At 48.0% G+C, this 17,884-nt stretch overlaps 1 protein-coding gene across 1 annotated transcript in view; it reads left to right on the top strand.

Moving 5' to 3' along the window:
• LOC144950173 (calpain-5-like) overlaps positions 1–17,884 on the top strand; it is a 44,932-nt gene that overhangs the window by 10,544 nt on the left and 16,504 nt on the right. Inside the window, exons 2-6 of the mRNA XM_078880247.1 lie at positions 8,465–8,596; positions 8,994–9,202; positions 9,470–9,665; positions 10,688–10,881; positions 11,030–11,107. Coding sequence (XP_078736373.1) covers positions 8,465–8,596; positions 8,994–9,202; positions 9,470–9,665; positions 10,688–10,881; positions 11,030–11,107 — 809 coding nt within the window. The remainder of the gene's footprint in view (positions 1–8,464; positions 8,597–8,993; positions 9,203–9,469; positions 9,666–10,687; positions 10,882–11,029; positions 11,108–17,884) is intronic.

The following is a 17,884-nucleotide window of genomic DNA, read 5'->3' as shown; positions in this document are numbered from 1 at the left end:
TTTTAGAACTTTCGTGACTGCAGGAATTATTATTTGTTTCTTTCGGTTAAGTCACGTCTAAAGATAAAACAATAAATTAAATTAAATAATAGAATACGACGTTTCGATTGCAACACAAGCAATCATCATCAGGTATAATGAAATAGCGACATAAAATCTAACCAGAAAACTATAGACAGACATATTAGCAGACAGATATCACCAAGATACATAGCGAGAGCAACACAGGTAACAGAGAGGGGTGATCGTCTCTGTGTGGTGGCCTTAAATAGACAGAGGGGGGGCGGAGGCAGAGAGAGGGAGGAGGGTTAGAGAAAAAATTAGCATATCAATGAGTGGTCAACAGACGTGGTGCTGCGAATGCGATGGCACGGCAAGCAAGCCTGAAAATCAGGAGAAGGACACACTAAAATTAAATAACCTAGTAAAATATCGAAATGTAATGTAATACAACACAGAGGGTCGGTCAACACACAATTAACGCATAGCCTGGTTGATTACGTATTTCAAAGATTGCTAAGTTAGAATTTAAGTGTGAACAATCTAAAGAGAGGACACAGGCAGAGAAAACAAGTCGCCAGAGAGAGAGAAAAAGATAAGCTTAAAACTTCCCCGTAGAAGTGGTTCAATCTTAATTTTAGAACTTTCGTGACTGCAGGAATTATTATTTGTTTCTTTCGGTTAAGTCACGTCTAAAGATAAAACAATAAATTAAATTAAATAATAGAATACGACGTTTCGATTGCAACACAAGCAATCATCATCAGGTATAATGAAATAGCGACATAAAATCTAACCAGAAAACTATAGACAGACATATTAGCAGACAGATATCACCAAGATACATAGCGAGAGCAACACAGGTAACAGAGAGGGGTGATCGTCTCTGTGTGGTGGCCTTAAATAGACAGAGGGGGCGGAGGCAGAGAGAGGGAGGAGGGTTAGAGAAAAAATTAGCATATCAATGAGTGGTCAACAGACGTGGTGCTGCGAATGCGATGGCACGGCAAGCAAGCCTGAAAATCAGGAGAAGGACACACTAAAATTAAATAACCTAGTAAAATATCGAAATGTAATGTAATACAACACAGAGGGTCGGTCAACACACAATTAACGCATAGCCTGGTTGATTACGTATTTCAAAGATTGCTAAGTTAGAATTTAAGTGTGAACAATCTAAAGAGAGGACACAGGCAGAGAAAACAAGTCGCCAGAGAGAGAGAAAAAGATAAGCTTAAAACTTCCCCGTAGAAGTGGTTCAATCTTAATTTTAGAACTTTCGTGACTGCAGGAATTATTATTTGTTTCTTTCGGTTAAGTCACGTCTAAAGATAAAACAATAAATTAAATTAAATAATAGAATACGACGTTTCGATTGCAACACAAGCAATCATCATCAGGTATAATGAAATAGCGACATAAAATCTAACCAGAAAACTATAGACAGACATATTAGCAGACAGATATCACCAAGATACATAGCGAGAGCAACACAGGTAACAGAGAGGGGTGATCGTCTCTGTGTGGTGGCCTTAAATAGACAGAGGGGGCGGAGGCAGAGAGAGGGAGGAGGGTTAGAGAAAAAATTAGCATATCAATGAGTGGTCAACAGACGTGGTGCTGCGAATGCGATGGCACGGCAAGCAAGCCTGAAAATCAGGAGAAGGACACACTAAAATTAAATAACCTAGTAAAATATCGAAATGTAATGTAATACAACACAGAGGGTCGGTCAACACACAATTAACGCATAGCCTGGTTGATTACGTATTTCAAAGATTGCTAAGTTAGAATTTAAGTGTGAACAATCTAAAGAGAGGACACAGGCAGAGAAAACAAGTCGCCAGAGAGAGAGAAAAAGATAAGCTTAAAACTTCCCCGTAGAAGTGGTTCAATCTTAATTTTAGAACTTTCGTGACTGCAGGAATTATTATTTGTTTCTTTCGGTTAAGTCACGTCTAAAGATAAAACAATAAATTAAATTAAATAATAGAATACGACGTTTCGATTGCAACACAAGCAATCATCATCAGGTATAATGAAATAGCGACATAAAATCTAACCAGAAAACTATAGACAGACATATTAGCAGACAGATATCACCAAGATACATAGCGAGAGCAACACAGGTAACAGAGAGGGGTGATCGTCTCTGTGTGGTGGCCTTAAATAGACAGAGGGGGGGCGGAGGCAGAGAGAGGGAGGAGGGTTAGAGAAAAAATTAGCATATCAATGAGTGGTCAACAGACGTGGTGCTGCGAATGCGATGGCACGGCAAGCAAGCCTGAAAATCAGGAGAAGGACACACTAAAATTAAATAACCTAGTAAAATATCGAAATGTAATGTAATACAACACAGAGGGTCGGTCAACACACAATTAACGCATAGCCTGGTTGATTACGTATTTCAAAGATTGCTAAGTTAGAATTTAAGTGTGAACAATCTAAAGAGAGGACACAGGCAGAGAAAACAAGTCGCCAGAGAGAGAGAAAAAGATAAGCTTAAAACTTCCCCGTAGAAGTGGTTCAATCTTAATCCCTCTCTCTGCCTCCGCCCCCCCCCTCTGTCTATTTAAGGCCACCACACAGAGACGATCACCCCTCTCTGTTACCTGTGTTGCTCTCGCTATGTATCTTGGTGATATCTGTCTGCTAATATGTCTGTCTATAGTTTTCTGGTTAGATTTTATGTCGCTATTTCATTATACCTGATGATGATTGCTTGTGTTGCAATCGAAACGTCGTATTCTATTATTTAATTTAATTTATTGTTTTATCTTTAGACGTGACTTAACCGAAAGAAACAAATAATAATTCCTGCAGTCACGAAAGTTCTAAAATTAAGATTGAACCACTTCTACGGGGAAGTTTTAAGCTTATCTTTTTCTCTCTCTCTGGCGACTTGTTTTCTCTGCCTGTGTCCTCTCTTTAGATTGTTCACACTTAAATTCTAACTTAGCAATCTTTGAAATACGTAATCAACCAGGCTATGCGTTAATTGTGTGTTGACCGACCCTCTGTGTTGTATTACATTACATTTCGATATTTTACTAGGTTATTTAATTTTAGTGTGTCCTTCTCCTGATTTTCAGGCTTGCTTGCCGTGCCATCGCATTCGCAGCACCACGTCTGTTGACCACTCATTGATATGCTAATTTTTTCTCTAACCCTCCTCCCTCTCTCTGCCTCCGCCCCCCCTCTGTCTATTTAAGGCCACCACACAGAGACGATCACCCCTCTCTGTTACCTGTGTTGCTCTCGCTATGTATCTTGGTGATATCTGTCTGCTAATATGTCTGTCTATAGTTTTCTGGTTAGATTTTATGTCGCTATTTCATTATACCTGATGATGATTGCTTGTGTTGCAATCGAAACGTCGTATTCTATTATTTAATTTAATTTATTGTTTTATCTTTAGACGTGACTTAACCGAAAGAAACAAATAATAATTCCTGCAGTCACGAAAGTTCTAAAATTAAGATTGAACCACTTCTACGGGGAAGTTTTAAGCTTATCTTTTTCTCTCTCTCTGGCGACTTGTTTTCTCTGCCTGTGTCCTCTCTTTAGATTGTTCACACTTAAATTCTAACTTAGCAATCTTTGAAATACGTAATCAACCAGGCTATGCGTTAATTGTGTGTTGACCGACCCTCTGTGTTGTATTACATTACATTTCGATATTTTACTAGGTTATTTAATTTTAGTGTGTCCTTCTCCTGATTTTCAGGCTTGCTTGCCGTGCCATCGCATTCGCAGCACCACGTCTGTTGACCACTCATTGATATGCTAATTTTTTCTCTAACCCTCCTCCCTCTCTCTGCCTCCGCCCCCCCCCCCCTCTGTCTATTTAAGGCCACCACACAGAGACGATCACCCCTCTCTGTTACCTGTGTTGCTCTCGCTATGTATCTTGGTGATATCTGTCTGCTAATATGTCTGTCTATAGTTTTCTGGTTAGATTTTATGTCGCTATTTCATTATACCTGATGATGATTGCTTGTGTTGCAATCGAAACGTCGTATTCTATTATTTAATTTAATTTATTGTTTTATCTTTAGACGTGACTTAACCGAAAGAAACAAATAATAATTCCTGCAGTCACGAAAGTTCTAAAATTAAGATTGAACCACTTCTACGGGGAAGTTTTAAGCTTATCTTTTTCTCTCTCTCTGGCGACTTGTTTTCTCTGCCTGTGTCCTCTCTTTAGATTGTTCACACTTAAATTCTAACTTAGCAATCTTTGAAATACGTAATCAACCAGGCTATGCGTTAATTGTGTGTTGACCGACCCTCTGTGTTGTATTACATTACATTTCGATATTTTACTAGGTTATTTAATTTTAGTGTGTCCTCCTGATTTTCAGGCTTGCTTGCCGTGCCATCGCATTCGCAGCACCACGTCTGTTGACCACTCATTGATATGCTAATTTTTTCTCTAACCCTCCTCCCTCTCTCTGCCTCCGCCCCCCCCCCCTCTGTCTATTTAAGGCCACCACACAGAGACGATCACCCCTCTCTGTTACCTGTGTTGCTCTCGCTATGTATCTTGGTGATATCTGTCTGCTAATATGTCTGTCTATAGTTTTCTGGTTAGATTTTATGTCGCTATTTCATTATACCTGATGATGATTGCTTGTGTTGCAATCGAAACGTCGTATTCTATTATTTAATTTAATTTATTGTTTTATCTTTAGACGTGACTTAACCGAAAGAAACAAATAATAATTCCTGCAGTCACGAAAGTTCTAAAATTAAGATTGAACCACTTCTACGGGGAAGTTTTAAGCTTATCTTTTTCTCTCTCTCTGGCGACTTGTTTTCTCTGCCTGTGTCCTCTCTTTAGATTGTTCACACTTAAATTCTAACTTAGCAATCTTTGAAATACGTAATCAACCAGGCTATGCGTTAATTGTGTGTTGACCGACCCTCTGTGTTGTATTACATTACATTTCGATATTTTACTAGGTTATTTAATTTTAGTGTGTCCTTCTCCTGATTTTCAGGCTTGCTTGCCGTGCCATCGCATTCGCAGCACCACGTCTGTTGACCACTCATTGATATGCTAATTTTTTCTCTAACCCTCCTCCCTCTCTCTGCCTCCGCCCCCCCCCTCTGTCTATTTAAGGCCACCACACAGAGACGATCACCCCTCTCTGTTACCTGTGTTGCTCTCGCTATGTATCTTGGTGATATCTGTCTGCTAATATGTCTGTCTATAGTTTTCTGGTTAGATTTTATGTCGCTATTTCATTATACCTGATGATGATTGCTTGTGTTGCAATCGAAACGTCGTATTCTATTATTTAATTTAATTTATTGTTTTATCTTTATGGTGCACGTTCGACGGCGGCTCCTAAATTGCCGCCATTTGGTCAAATGCTTGAGTCAGCGTGGCCTTCTCCGACGGCGGGATGGTGAGAAACGCCGCCAGGGCGTCGTCATCAAGAGCGGTGGTGTAGTATCCTAGGCATATATGCCTACACACCATCCATACAATAGAGACCGTAGATACTACTAACGCTATTGTAGTATCTAGGCATATATGCCTACACATCCTACATACAAGAGTCAGTAGTACTGAGTATCTACTGACTCTATAGTAGTATCTACTGACTATTGTATGTAGGGTATGTAGGCATATAGGCCCACTGAGGTTTGTTGCTCTCTTTTGTTTTTAGAAGTAGTATCTGCACACACTGGGGGGGAGGGGGGGGGGAAGAGGACATCAGTGGGGGGGGGGGGGGGCGACTGGCCAAGCGCAAAGCGCCGAGAAGCCCCCCTCCGCAGGAGCTCGAATAAGGTGGCAGAAATCGAAGTCCACGGAACGTCTCGCATTCACCACAGTGCATAACCAGAAGAGCCACTTGTTGGCTCTTCTTGGCGGCCGACCCCTGCACTGGAAGAACAACGACAGTCGTGGTGAAGTTACAGAGACGGACAATTTGACGGAATCTCGGTTAACCCAATGAGCTCTGTAGCTCTTCTGGACAGGTGTCCAACCCAAAGATATAAAACAAACACGAGTTTTTATATTAACCAGGTAAGGTCCACTGAGGTTTGTTGCTGACATGTTTTTTAGAAGCGACCTGGCGATCACAAATGAAAGCTCAGGGGGTCTGCAGCCAAAATAACAGCGAGGATTGTTTTCTCGAATTCGGTAACAAACTCAACATTTCAAGAGCTGCAGTGTACGTGACGGAAGCGGCACGGTGGTGCTCCTTCATGGACAACGTCTCGAAGTGGTCCTCAAAGAGCCGCATTCCAATCCGGAGCCGCAGGTTTGCCAACCCCTGTGATAGCTCAACAAAGGGGCCGTCCATAAATGACGTCACGCACCTGGGGGGGGGAGGGGTCGGACATTTGTGACGATGTGTGACGAGGGCGGGGGGGTTTGAGAAATGTGACGTCACATCAAAATGCGCAACTTCAAATAAAGATAGACAACACGTTCTACTTAATTAAATAGACTTTTTAATAAATGTTTTCTCCTACAACATCAGAGTGCAGCGCCACATTAAGTACGCACTACAATGACAATAGTTTAAAGCGATTTGAAGCATGTTTAAAAAATTTTGGGGGGGGGGGGCAGAGCTTTGTTACGTCATATTTGAGGGGGGAGGGGGTGTGGCTTTTTGTGACGCCGTGTGACGAAGGGGGGGGGGGTCAAAAATCGTCAAATCGCGTGACGTCATTTATGGACGGCCCCAAAGTAACTTATCATCGCGTGGAAATTTTAGATGTGACTACCTCGCGTGGTATACAGGAGATCGTGGGTTCGATCCCGACCCTGATGCCTGTTGTATATTTGGAGTGTGCATGTTTCTCTCCCCGTGGTTGCATGGATTTGTGTCCGGGTCCTCCGGCTTTTCCCACCACTTTTTGAATCAACATCACACGTTCAGAGTGTTTGGCTACTGCTAAAATGTCCACGCGGTGATGATAATTTTTTGATCGCCAGGTCGCTTCGGCAAAAAAGCCACACAGCTTGGTGTGCGTTTACCTGGTAAACTGCATGAAACAATCGTGCATATCAACCCGAATAAAACGACAGAGTAGCACAGATTAAAACAGCGATAGTTATCAATGAAACCGACGCAATGAGTCATGGCTGCGAGCGGTAATCTAACACCCGCGTGCGTGCATGATGCCAGGACGCTGCACCTGCGGTGAATGCGCTGTCACTGCTGTTATTAGATTCCTCTATTGTTGTTCCGTGTTGCGTAACGTTACATGAACAACTCAACTGGGATGATGCACGCAAAGCAGCCATCATCGCCCCTACTGTCAGAAGTCGAATGCACTGTGACAGCTGCCACAGGGGGTGCCCCTAGGCGAGACCACACAGCAGCAAGTCACTTGCAAATGAGGCTCTATCCTTATCTCTGCAGATGTCAGCTGCTTAAAACAAAATTAATTTGACATTGGGAAACTATTTCTACGGGTCTCTGTATATCTATGAACCTGTATTTCTGTGTTTGTATGCGTATCTCTGTATCCATATGCATTTCTCTATGCATATTTCTATATAAATCTGTGTCTCTATCTGTCTCTCTACATCTCTATGCATCTCTATGGGTCTCTGTTTCTATGAATCTCTATGCCATATTGGTGACCCAGGTAAGTTGTGCGAATAAGACTTCCATCCTGGTCTCCCGAGTTCTCAGATGGTCACACAATCAACCTTGAAACTTTCACGAAATATTTCTTCAGGAAGTCGGACGTTTCAGAACAGCGATACGACCCATCGCTTATCACGTGGCGTTACCTTTTGCTAAACGGAATCGCAATCGCGCATCGTGTGATCGTCGCAGCAACGCCAGAAGATGTTTCTTCTGTTGCATTCTCCACGGCGATGTTTGTGATGGCATATTGTCAACCCCTGATCAGGGCCTACCTTATTACAGACCAATTCAGACTTTATTGGTCACTCCGTGCCCTTATAAATCTAAATGTTTATCCTACAAAGTCCTATCACAAGAGAGAAACACAAACAAATAGACAAAAACTCATTTTGGACCTGAAAACTCAATTTCCCTGTACAAGAATACGGGTAAACCATATGGGTTGACAGGTATGTGATGCTTCTGTGTTTATTGTAGAGTATGTCGTCCAACCAGGACCTACGATTAGCAGGTCCTGCTGCTGCTGCCCAGGCAATCGCTCTTAGCAATTAACCTTCCCCATGATGATGAGTGTGGCGTTGATGATTCTGCTGATCTGCTGATCATGCTGATGATGATGCACCTGCTGCTGCTGCTGATGATGATGCTGGTCTGTTAGTAATGCTGCTGACGATGCTGATGACTTGTGCACATAAGCTGTGTGAGGACCTGTGTCTCTTCGTGGTAATGATGACTGTAATGTTGATGATCATGCTGCTGCTGATCTGCTGGTAATGCTGATAATGCTGATGCTGATGGTGATGATGCTGATGGTGATGATGCTGATGGCGATGTGCGTATAGGAGCTGTGCGATGACCCGCGTCTCTTCGTCGATGGCATCAGCGCCCACGACCTGCACCAGGGCTCCCTGGGGAACTGCTGGTTCGTGGCGGCCTGCTCCTGCCTCACACACAGGAAGAACCTGTGGACTACGGTAACACTCCTCCTCTACCACTCCTCTACCACTCTCTCTCTGTCGTGAGTGTGGTGAATCTGCAGGTGCACTGAGCGATGGGCCCAGAGAGGTTCCCTCGAGTCTGAGCGGGTGGGAGGCGATGCTGGTGGTGGCGGTGTTGGTGGTGGCGGTGTTGGTGGTGGCGGTGTTGGTGGTGGCGGTGTTGGTGGTGGCGGTGTTGGTGGTGGCGGTGTTGGTGGTGGCGGTGTTGGTGGTGGCGGTGTTGGTGGAGTTGCTGGTGGACGTCTCTGTTTGTTCGCAGGCTCGGATCGACCGCTATCCTGCCTCGTCGGTTAGAAACGATGCCTCGTGTCACCTCCAACCTCTCCTCAATCCCCCCCTCCCGTGCCCCCCCCTCCATCCCCCACCCCCCCAGGTGATCCCCGACCACGAGGACCAGGAGTGGGACCCAGCGCACCCCGAGAAGTACGCGGGGATCTTCCACTTCTGCTTCTGGCGGTTTGGCGAGTGGGTGGACGTGGTGGTGGACGACTCGCTGCCCACGCTGGACGGGCAGCTGCTCTACTGCCACTCAAACTCGTCCAACGAGTTCTGGTCGGCGCTGCTCGAGAAGGCCTTCGCCAAGTGAGTGGACGCGTGCCGCGTGCCGCGCGGCGCGCCGCTCTGGGCCTGCCGCGAGTCCGCGTGGCGCGCGGCCGCGGTGAGACCTCGAAAGGGGCCACGGGGTGGGGGGGGGCAGTCTCACTTGCAAGAGCGAGAGGCTGGATGCGTGGGTGGGTGTGTGAGTGGGTGGGTGAGTGGATGGGTGAGTGGATGGGTGGGTGTGTGGGCTGTGTGTGTGTGCTGTGTGTGTGTACAGGCTGTGTGTGTGTGCTGTGTGTCTGTGTGCAGGCTGTGTGGCTGCTACGAGGCTCTGGACGGGGGCAACACGGGCGACGCGCTCATGGACTTCACGGGGGGCGTCTCGGAGTCGGTGGACCTGCTGGAAGGGGCCTTCTCGCAGCAAGACGACGACGAGAGGGACAAGTTCTTCAACATGCTGCTCAAGGCATACAGCCGCGGGGCGCTGCTCAGCGGATCCATACGGGTCAGCCACCGCCACCATCGCCACCAATACCACCATCACTACCATCATCACCGCCACCACCACTACCATCATCACCACCACCGCCGCCACCACCACCGCCATCATCACCACCACTGCTACCATCACCACCACGAACGCCATCACCGCCACCATCCCCACCAATACCTCCATCACTACCATCATCGCCATCATCACCACCACCACTGCTACCATCACCACCATGAACGCCGCCACCGCTACCACCGCCATCACGACCGCCACCTCCACCACCACCACCACAGTTCGTACACAGACAACGATCTCCCTGTGTTACCTGTTGTGGCAAGTGCTGTTAGCGAGTAACGCCAATGAAGCCCGGCACGGCACACAAGGGGGTGGTTTGGCCAGCACCACGTCCGGCCACCTTTGTTTTCCCAATGCCAATGTTTACACGTGGCACCAAGTACTCGTGTAAGGCTGAGCCGACCTAGGGGAGGCCCAGGACTGGTTCAGATATCCTCCACTGTAATTGGTCATGAGCGCGAATCAAACTCGGGTCGGCCGATTCATAGCGCAGCACTACCGCACCGCTCCGTACACGCATACACAGTCTCAACACACACCACACACACCACACCCACCACACCCACCACAACTACACACCCACCATAACCGTTCCCCGTGTTGTTACGATGACGACCGCAGCCTGGATGTAGGGCCACATTAACAGTGTAACCTTGGTGCTACCATAATAACCATCGTGCTACCGTAGGCTCTGGGTTCCACAGAGATGGAGGCATGCCTGGGCTGCGGCCTAGCGAAGGGCTTGATTAAGTGTCACCTTGGTATTACCATGGTAACCGTGGTGTTACCGTGGTAACCCTGGTGTTACCGTAGATAGTGGGCTCGGCGGAGATGGAGGCGCACCTGGGCTGCGGCTTGGTCAAGAGCCAGGTTAACAATGTCACCTTGGGTTCCCGTGGTAACAGTGGTGTTACAGTGGTAACCGTGGTGTTACCGTGGTAACCGTGGTGTAACTATAGGCCGTGGGCTCGGCGGAGATGGAGGCGCGCCTGGGCTGCGGCCTGGTGAAGGGCCACGCGTACTCGGTGACGGACGTGCGCCGCGTGCGGCTAGGCCAAGGCCTGGTCGCGTTCTTCCGCGCGGAGCGCCTCAACATGATCCGCATGCGCAACCCCTGGGGACAGAAGGAGTGGAACGGGGCCTGGAGCGACGGGTGAGCATGCCAACACTCACCTGTCCAGACACTGACCTGTATCAAGACCGTCATGTCCAGATCCTCGTCTGTACAGACACCCGTCCAGACACTCGCCGGTAGAGACGCTCGCCCATCCAGACGCTCGCCTGTTTGCTCGTGTTTGCAGCTCCGAGGAGTGGAAGAAGGTGAGCAAGGGGGAGCGTGAAGACATGGGCGTCACCGTAGCAGACGATGGGGAGTTCTGGTGAGCGCCACTCAACACAGACCCCCCCCGACTCGCACGCACACCCCACAGACTGGACTATAAACTATTTGTATTTTACCCGGTGTAAGGCCTGCTGAGCTACGTAGCTCTTTTTCAGAAGCAACCTGGCAATCACAAATGAAAGCTCAACGAAGTGGCTGATATCGTGATCATGTGCAAGTTTATAGTCGCGGCCATACACTCTAAACGCATGATGTTGATTCTAAATGTGGAGGGGAAAACCGGAGCGCCCGGAGAAAAATCCATGCGACCACAGGGAGAGAAAGAGAGGCATGCAAACTCCAAATATACAGCAGCAGGCGTCAGGGTTGGGATTGAACCCACAGCCTCCTGTATACCAGGCGAGGTAGTTAACATCTCCTAGCCACCGCGGCAACCCTACATGAAAACAACAAAGAGCTGCCGTTCACCACGAAGTGGCGGTGACATCACCAAGGCACGTGTACCATGCTAGGTGCACGTGAAGTGCCAAAGGCTCGCTGACAGGGGTCACGGGACAGACCCGGGTGCCATGGGTTGACTGACTGAGATGATTGGCATATGCACCACCTGTGTGCCCCTTACTGTACCACTTCGCATTATTTTAGCCACCAGGTGCCCTGCTCGTTGTTGTGAGCGTCGCTCCTCTGCCCACTGTTGTTGTTGGAGGGCAACTGCCTCCAACTGCCCAGTAGCGTCTTCCACGATCCTCCTCCATAGAAGCCGATCTTGACACTGCTGCTACTGGTCATCGGCAAATACAGTCAGCCTCACATCCTCCTGTACCGCATCGGTCCATCTCTTCTGCTTAGGAATGCAGTGGCTGGGCATGCGGGCTACGTGACCCAGCCAACGTAATCTCACTTGACTGAGATGAAAACCTCTACTATGCACGTACACATGCACTCACTATCAACACTCAGACACACACAAAAGACAAAGATCCCCTATATAACCTGAACAGACTTTTGAGGCAAGTGCTGTTAGTGAATTGCCCCTATGAAGGCCGGCACGGCGAAGGGGTGGGTGGTCAGCACCATGCCCGACCACCTTTGTCTACCTAGTGACGTGGTTTACACACCACACCAGGTACTCGTTTTGAGGCTGAGTCGACCTAAGGGAGGCCCAGGACCGGTTCAGATAATCGTCACTGGTGTTGGCCGTGAGCGGGAATCGAACTCTGGTCGCCGAGTTCGTAGTGCAGCTTAGTGCTAACCACGTGCTGCTGCTCCCCCCACACACACACACACGTGCACATAACACACAGCACACACACACACGTGCACATAACACACAGCACACACACACACACACGTGCACATAACACACAGCACACACACACACACGTGCACATAACACACAGCACACACACACACACGTGCACATAACACATAGCACACACACACACACGTGCACATAACACACAGCACACACACACACACACGTGCACATAACACACAGCACACACACACACACGTGCACATAACACACAGCACACACACACACACGTGCACATAACACACACACACACACACACACGTGCACATAACACACAGCACACACACACACACGTGCACATAACACACACACACACACACGTGCACATAACACACAGCACACACACACACACGTGCACATAACACACAACACACACACACACACGTGCACATAACACACAGCACACACACACACACGTGCACATAACACACAGCACACACACACACACACGTGCACATAACACACACACACACACGTGCACATAACACACACACACACACGTGCACATAACACACACACACACACACGTGCACATAACACACACACACACACACGTGAACATAACACACAGCACACACACACACACGTGCACATAACACACACACACACACACACACGTGCACATAACACACACACACACACGTGCACATAACACACAGCACACACACACACACACACGTGCACATAACACACACACACACGTGCACATAACACACAGCACACACACACACACACGTGCACATAACACACAGCACACACACACACACACACGTGCACATAACACACACACACACGTGCACATAACACACAGCACACACACACACACGTGCACATAACACACAGCACACACACACACACGTGCACATAACACACACACACACACACGTGCACATAACACACAGCACACACACACGTGCACATAACACACACACACACACACACACGTGCACATAACACACACACACACACACACACGTGCACATAACACACAGCACACACACACACACGTGCACATAACACACAGCACACACACACACACGTGCACATAACACACACACACACACACGTGCACATAACACACACACACACACACACACACACGTGCACATAACACACACACACACACACACGTGCACATAACACACACACACACACGTGCACATAACACACAGCACACACACGTGCACACAACACACACACACACACACGTGCACATAACACACACACACACACACGTGCACATAACACACAGCACACACACACACACGTGCACATAACACACAGCACACACACGTGCACATAACACACACACACACACACACGTGCACATAACACACACACACACACACACACGTGCACATAACACACAGCACACACACACGTGCACATAACACACACACACACACGTGCACATAACACACAGCACACACACACACACGTGCACATAACACACACACACACACACACACGTGCACATAACACACACACACACACGTGCACATAACACACAGCACACACACACACACGTGCACATAACACACAGCACACACACACACACGTGCACATAACACACAGCACACACACGTGCACATAACACACAGCACACACACACGTGCACATAACACACAGCACACACACACACACGTGCACATAACACACAGCACACACACACACACGTGCACATAACACACAGCACACACACACACACGTGCACATAACACACAGCACACACACACGTGCACATAACACACAGCACACACACACGTGCACATAACACACACACACACACACACACACGTGCACATAACACACACACACACACGTGCACACACACACACACACACACACGTGCACATAACACACACACACACGTGCACATAACACACAGCACACACACACACACGTGCACATAACACACAGCACACACACACACACGTGCACATAACACACAGCACACACACGTGCACATAACACACAGCACACACACACACACGTGCACATAACACACAGCACACACACACACACGTGCACATAACACACACACACACACACACACGTGCACATAACACACAGCACACACACACGTGCACATAACACACAGCACACACACACGTGCACATAACACATAGCACACACACACACACGTGCACATAACACACAGCACACACACACACACGTGCACATAACACACACACACACACACACACGTGCACATAACACACAGCACACACACACACACGTGCACATAACACACAGCACACACACACACACGTGCACATAACACACACACACACACACGTGCACATAACACATAGCACACACACACACACGTGCACATAACACACAGCACACACACACACACGTGCACATAACACACACACACACACACGTGCACATAACACACAGCACACACACACACACGTGCACATAACACACAGCACACACACACACACGTGAACATAACACACAGCACACACACACGTGCACATAACACACACACACACGTGCACATAACACACAGCACACACACACACACGTGCACATAACACACACACACACACACACGTGCACATAACACACACACACACACGTGCACATAACACACAGCACACACACACGTGCACATAACACACACACACACACACACGTGCACATAACACACACACACACACACACACGTGCACATAACACACAGCACACACACACACACACACGTGCACATAACACACACACACACGTGCACATAACACACAGCACACACACACACACACACGTGCACATAACACACAGCACACACACACACACACACGTGCACATAACACACACACACACGTGCACATAACACACAGCACACACAGACACACGTGCACATAACACACAGCACACACACACACACGTGCACATAACACACACACACACACACGTGCACATAACACACAGCACACACACACGTGCACATAACACACACACACACACACACACGTGCACATAACACACACACACACACACACACGTGCACATAACACACAGCACACACACACACACGTGCACATAACACACAGCACACACACACACACGTGCACATAACACACAGCACACACACACACACGTGCACATAACACACACACACACACACGTGCACATAACACACAGCACACACACACACACGTGCACATAACACACACACACACACGTGCACATAACACACACACACACACGTGCACATAACACACAGCACACACACGTGCACACAACACACACACACACACACGTGCACATAACACACACACACACACACGTGCACATAACACACAGCACACACACACACACGTGCACATAACACACAGCACACACACGTGCACATAACACACACACACACACACACGTGCACATAACACACACACACACACACGTGCACATAACACACAGCACACACACACGTGCACATAACACACACACACACACGTGCACATAACACACAGCACACACACACACACACACGTGCACATAACACACACACACACACACACACGTGCACATAACACACACACACACGTGCACATAACACACAGCACACACACACACACGTGCACATAACACACAGCACACACACACGTGCACATAACACACACACACACACGTGCACATAACACACAGCACACACACACACACACACGTGCACATAACACACAGCACACACACACGTGCACATAACACACAGCACACACACACGTGCACATAACACATAGCACACACACACACACGTGCACATAACACACAGCACACACACACACACGTGCACATAACACACAGCACACACACGTGCACATAACACACAGCACACACACACACACACACGTGCACATAACACACAGCACACACACACGTGCACATAACACACAGCACACACACACGTGCACATAACACATAGCACACACACACACACGTGCACATAACACACAGCACACACACACACACGTGCACATAACACACACACACACACACACGTGCACATAACACACAGCACACACACACACACGTGCACATAACACACAGCACACACACACACACGTGCACATAACACACACACACACACACGTGCACATAACACATAGCACACACACACACACGTGCACATAACACACAGCACACACACACACACGTGCACATAACACACAGCACACACACACACACGTGCACATAACACACAGCACACACACACACACGTGCACATAACACACAGCACACACACGTGCACACAACACACAGCACACACACACACACGTGCACATAACACACACACACACACACACGTGCACATAACACACACACACACACACACACGTGCACATAACACACACACACACACACACGTGCACATAACACACACACACACACACACACGTGCACATAACACACAGCACACACACACGTGCACATAACACACACACACACACACACGTGCACATAACACACACACACACACACACACGTGCACATAACACACAGCACACACACACGTGCACATAACACACACACACACACACACACGTGCACATAACACACAGCACACACACACACACGTGCACATAACACACACACACACACACACGTGCACATAACACACACACACACACACACACGTGCACATAACACACAGCACACACACACACACGTGCACATAACACACACACACACACACACACGTGCACATAACACACAGCACACACACGTGCACATAACACACAGCACACACACACACACGTGCACATAACACACACACACACACACACACACGTGCACATAACACACACACACACACACACGTGCACATAACACACACACACACACACACACGTGCACATAACACACAGCACACACACACACGTGCACATAACACACAGCACACACACACACACGTGCACATAACACACACACACACACACGTGCACATAACACACAGCACACACACACACACGTGCACATAACACACAGCACACACACACACACACGTGCACATAACACACACACACACACACGTGCACATAACACACAGCACACACACACACACACGTGCACATAACACACACACACACACACACACACGTGCACATAACACACAGCACACACACACACACGTGCACATAACACACAGCACACACACACACACGTGCACATAACACACACACACACACACACGTGCACATAACACACAGCACACACACACACACGTGCACATAACACACAGCACACACACACGTGCACATAACACACAGCACACACACACACACGTGCACATAACACACAGCACACACACGTGCACATAACACACAGCACACACACACACACACGTGCACATAACACACACACACACACACGTGCACATAACACACAGCACACACACACAGATATTGCTGTTGGCGAGCACCTTACCCAGCCACCTTTGTCTCCAAAGTGACGATGTTTACACATTGCACAAGACATTAATTTAAGGCTGAG

The sequence above is a fragment of the Lampetra fluviatilis genome, chromosome 56 (genome assembly GCF_964198595.1).
Source record: "Lampetra fluviatilis chromosome 56, kcLamFluv1.1, whole genome shotgun sequence".
NCBI lineage: Eukaryota > Metazoa > Chordata > Hyperoartia > Petromyzontiformes > Petromyzontidae > Lampetra > Lampetra fluviatilis.
This window is presented reverse-complemented; position numbering and strand designations above follow the sequence as displayed.